General features: G+C 42.8%; 1 protein-coding gene across 1 annotated transcript; it reads right to left on the reverse strand.

Annotated features, from left to right (window-relative positions):
* Positions 1-797: 797 nt before the first annotated feature.
* Positions 798-1727, reverse strand: LOC132242315 (olfactory receptor 4S1). Its single transcript, XM_059711215.1, has one exon. It carries the CDS (start codon positions 1725-1727, stop codon positions 798-800), a length of 930 nt encoding a protein of 309 aa, XP_059567198.1.
* Positions 1728-5179: the final 3452 nt, after the last annotated feature.

A 5179-nucleotide genomic window follows, 5' to 3' on the forward strand; every position in this document is an offset into this window, starting at 1 on the left:
AAGAGTAAAGTGCCTCTAATATCATAAGAGACCGAATGAATTTCATTAAGCACATGTTAGCCACAGTAAAGCAATTAGCTAGTGCTACTACACATTGTATAGGTGAGATACTTGGACTTCCAAGAGGTTCTGTCATTCACAGGCTCTCGTATGTTTCCTGAATGAGGCATTAATTATCACACTAAGGACCCCCTTCACTGTGACCTGCTTGAGGGAAGAAATTACATCTTACTCTTTTAAATATATTTTTATTGATTTCAGAGAGGAATGGAGATGGAAACATCAATTCTGAGAGAGAATCATTGGTCAGCTGCCTCCTGCACGCCCCACTGGCTGGGCCATCTTACTTTTATTTGTATCCCACTACCTCACGCATTGCAAACACTCAATAGATATTTAATGAATAGAGGATGGAAGAAACCTATGGGATTATTTTATGAAAAGAGCTTAGGAGACAAACAAAAACTCATAGACACAGGAAGCAGTATGGTGGTCATCAGAGGGAAGTGGGTGGAGGTAGTTAAGGTTAAAGGGGGTCAAATATATAGTGACAGAAGAGGATTTGACTCTGGGTAGTGGGCACACAATGCAATTATACAGATGGTGTATCATAGAAATGTACATTTGAAGCATATATAATCTAATTAACTAATGTCACCCCAATAAATTTATTTTTTTCAAAGAGTTAGAAGGACAGTTGTCATTACAAGCATCAAACTGGAGATGCAAAGCCTGTGTTGGATGCTACAAAATGGGAGGTCTCCCAAGTTCCAGGCTGGATGAGATTCCTTGGAGTGTCACTTCTCTCCCGAATTCCCCTGGACCCTAAATACTTTCCTCATGGCATTTTTGACCTCATTGTTCCTCAGGGTGTAGATCAGAGGGTTCAGCAAAGGTGGCATGACAATGTTAAAGAGGATGACAAGTTTGTCAGCAGCCAGGGTGGTAGACGGACGAATGTACATGAACATGGGGGGCACAAGGACCAAAATTACGGTGACGATGTGTGAGCCACATGTGGACAGAGCTTTGCGGCGGCCCTCGGATGACTGGCTTCTCAGGTTTAGTAAGATGACCACATAGGACACAATAAGGATGATGAAACACACTAAAGAGAGAATGCCACTGTTGGCCACCACAATGAGCCCCACTACATAGGTGTCTGCACAGGCCAGCTTCAGCAAGGGATGGACATCACAGAAAAAGTTGTCAATCTCATTGGGCCCACAAAAGGGCAGCTGCACTGTGAGGAGGGTCTGCAGGATGGAATGGAAGAAGCCAGCCACCCAGGAGGCCGCTGCCAGCAAACCACACTTCCGGCGATCCATAATGGTTATGTAGTGCAGGGGCCTGCAGATGGCCACATAGCGATCATAGGCCATGGCTGTGAGGAGGAAGATCTCAGTGCCGCCAAAGAAGTGGGCAGAAAAGAGCTGGGTCATGCAGCCATTGAAGGAGATGGTCTTGCGCTCCACGAAAGTGTCAGCGATCATCTTGGGCGTGGTAGCGGACGGATAGCACACGTCAGCGAAAGACAAGTGGCTGAGGAAGAAGTACATAGGAGCACGCAGGGTCTTGCTGGCATTGATGGTGATGATGACCATGAGGTTCCCCAGGACAGTGAGCATGTGGAAGAGGGAGAAGACCACGAAGCACACATGCTGTAATTCCCTGCTCTGGAAAAGGCCGAACAACACAAACTCAGTCACGTTGTTCTTGGTGCCCATGGATTCTCTGCCCTTAGCATCAACAAAGTGGTTAGCTCTGCAATAACACAAATTATGTGATATAAGAAAATTTCCCAAATCCCGGGAGTCAGAAAACTGTCCTCAGGTCTAATAATGATTCTAACACCCAATTTCAATAGGCGAGAGGGGCTCCCCACACCTACAAGCAATTCTCAGACACCATCTGGGAGTCCTACAACTCAACTCAATTTTTTACATTACCTGGAGATATAGCATCAAGTCCCACAAGTTAAGGGTAAAGTACTACAATGCGCGCGCGCGCGTGCGAGCGCGCACACACACACACACACACACACACACACACACACCTGTATGCTTCTGACCTAATTGTCATAGATTGGAGGCTCCAATGACTCCCTCCTTGGCCTCCACTAATTTTCTAGTGCGGAAATCAGAGAAAGATTTGGCTTACAAGACTACCAGTTTATTATAAAAGTATATAGAACTCAGGAATGGCCAAGTGGAAGAGATACATGGAGCAAGGTATGTGAGCTTCCATGATCTCTGAGCACATCATTCTCCAACTCTCCACCTGTTCACCACTGGAAGCTCTCCAAACCCCACCTTTTGGATGTTTATAGAGGCTTCATTACTTAGTCATGATTGATTAAATCATAGGTCATTGGTGATCATCAACCTAGGCCCCTATCCTTAGATAATCTACGGGCATTCCAAAGGTCACCTCATTAGCATGACGAAAGACCCTTTATATTAATCACTGGTCAGGAAATTCCAGGGGTTTTAGAAGCTCTGTGCTACATATGTGGACAAAGACCAAATATATATTTCTTATTAAAAAATCACAATATCACAAGTCTCCAGCTATGCTTTATACTAACTGTGAACTTTGACAAATCAATTAACTTTTCAGAACCTCATTTTCAAAGTTTAAAAAGGTAAGGATATCTGTCCCTTTCTCTGTGTTCTATTGTCCCTGGTATATACCATCTTCATGGTGTCAGTGACACTGTTCTGTAATTGTTCATTTACTGGCCTACTCTCCTCACTAGGCTGCAAGTTGCTTGAGAGCAAGGCTCCCGACCACTTGACTCTAGACAATGTTCACTATCTAGCACATGGTATGCATTTAGTAAATGCTTGTGAAATAAGGAATTAATAAATACCTGCCCGGTCCACCAACCATGTCCAAAAATAAACTCCTGATCTTTCCCCTAAAACATATATTTCTGAAAGGCTTCTATCTCAGTTGTTAGCAAGCCCAACTTTCTGAATTCTCAGCCTAAAAATCTTAGTCATCCTGATTCCTCTTTCCTCACATCTCACATCTAATCAATTAAGAACTCCTGCTGTTTTTACCTCCACAAGAACATACCCTCACCACCTCCATAGCTTCCATCCTGTTCTGAGCCACAGTCACCTCTCCCTAGCTTGCTAACTGATGTCCCTAATTCTCCTCCTAACACATACCCTACCATGAGTCTAATCTCATCACAATAATCAGAGGGCTCCCTCAAAGCCCTACAATGAGTGTACATCCCATTCTGAGTAAAATCCAGAACCTCTGCCATGACACAGGGGCCCTTCAGAATCTGATCTAACCTGTCTCCTCCCACTGTCCCCTTTCCCTGCTTTCCAAGTACACTGGCCTCCATGATATTCAAAACACCTCAGGCATGCTGCCACCTTAGGAACTCTGCACTGGTTGTAACTTCAACCCAGAATATGCTTCTCCTAGATGTCTATTGGCTAATTCCCTCGCCTTCCTGAAATCTTTGTGCAAATAACACTTCTCAGAGGACATTTGATCACTCTGTTTAAAACTGCAACCTCTCCAGAGGGAAGGCAGGGATGGTAAGAGATCAACCAAAGGACTTGTATGCATGGACACAGACAGTAGGAGGGTGAGGGCATGTGCTGGGGGGTGGGAGTGGACAGTGAGAGGTCCACAGGGGGTGGGGGAGGGAGAAGACATATGTAATACTTTCAACAATAAAGAATTTAAATTAAATATATATATAAATATAAATAAAATTGTAATCTCTCAGCATTCCAAATTGCCCTTACCCTGTTATGCTTTTTCTTCTTTTCCATCACGCACATTGCTTTCAAATATATTACATTATTTATTTATTATAATTATACTTTATTATCTACTCCCACCACTAAAATATGAGCTCCAGGAGGCAGGGTTCATTGTCTGTTTGGTTCTCTAATACATTCCAAGTGCTTAGAACACTGCCTGGTACATTGTAGGTGCTCCATTAATATTTCTTGATTAAATGAAAAAATAAATGATAGTTATAGAAGTCAAAAATAATGATACCAACCTACACATACATAAGACTTTATAATTGTACATAACCTTATTTCACTGAGCTAATGTTTACTGGCACTAACCTGTGCCAGACACAGGGTTCGCTCCTTGCACACATTAGCTCAAATCAGCACAAACACATTTGGAAATGTACTTGATTGATTCCCTCCTCTTATATTGGCAGCATCAAAATATAGTTATTTTCTCCAGATCACACATTGTCATAACAAACACCCACAACTCCTTCTTCATGCCACAGCTAAAACGCTATATGTGGAACACACTTTGTTATCTAGAAACTATGAGGTCCCATGCTAACGTCTAGCCTGGAATATGGATAGTGTCAGAACACAGACCAGAGACAGACCTGGGAAAATGATGAAAGCGTGTTGACCAAATAAATGAACGAATAAGTAAATCCATAAGTAAGTGTTTCATATTCTAAGTAATTTGTGCCGATAAATGATTATAAGATTTTAAACTGTTTCAATTCAACAGAGATTTCCGAGCCCACTAAATGCCAACAAAGATTGTCACTGACCCTTATATGCCTAGGACCGTATCAAAGGCTTTTCTCAACAGGGCTGTTGTAAGGATAAAATAAGATGTTTTTTAAGCCAGGCGGAGAGATGTGTTGACATTAGGAAGTCGGCTTCAGGCCTTCTCTTCTCGGTACGTCAATCAATAAACTTGGAAAAATGCAGTAACTTCTACCATGAGCACAACTTTATACTCTAGTACATGGTCTCCCTCTATAAATTTCTGAACAATTTTTCTTAAGGTCAATTCTTTAAAATGGGAAGGCTGAGGTGAATGGCATGAATATTTTTAGGGTCAAGGGCAGGTGGGTAGAAAGTGGGAACAAAGGAAGAAAAATCCCACAGAACTGCCTCTGAGCACTGCTTTTATCACATCTTGTTACTGCGGCTGCAGAAATATCAAGTCAAATTACACTTGTTAATAGCAGGAAAGTAGAGGATCCTCCATTGTTATAAGGACTTAGATAGGTTCCAGTCTCTGCATCTTAGGAGACAGGATCCTGGGGTGGGGGGGCGGTCACAGAGGTCTGAGAGGAACAACGAAAGTGCCTGAGGCGCAGCGTCACTGAGGTTGGCACAAAGGATTTGACTCAGGGCTGAAATCAGATGCAGCTGGA

This window comes from Myotis daubentonii, chromosome 9, assembly GCF_963259705.1.
Source record: "Myotis daubentonii chromosome 9, mMyoDau2.1, whole genome shotgun sequence".
Lineage (NCBI taxonomy): Eukaryota > Metazoa > Chordata > Mammalia > Chiroptera > Vespertilionidae > Myotis > Myotis daubentonii.

Excerpts from the sequence above, each read along its gene's own strand:
- LOC132242315 (XM_059711215.1), bottom strand. The coding sequence starts at position 1,727 with ATGGGCACCAAGAACAACGTGACTGAGTTTGTGTTGTTCGGCCTTTTC.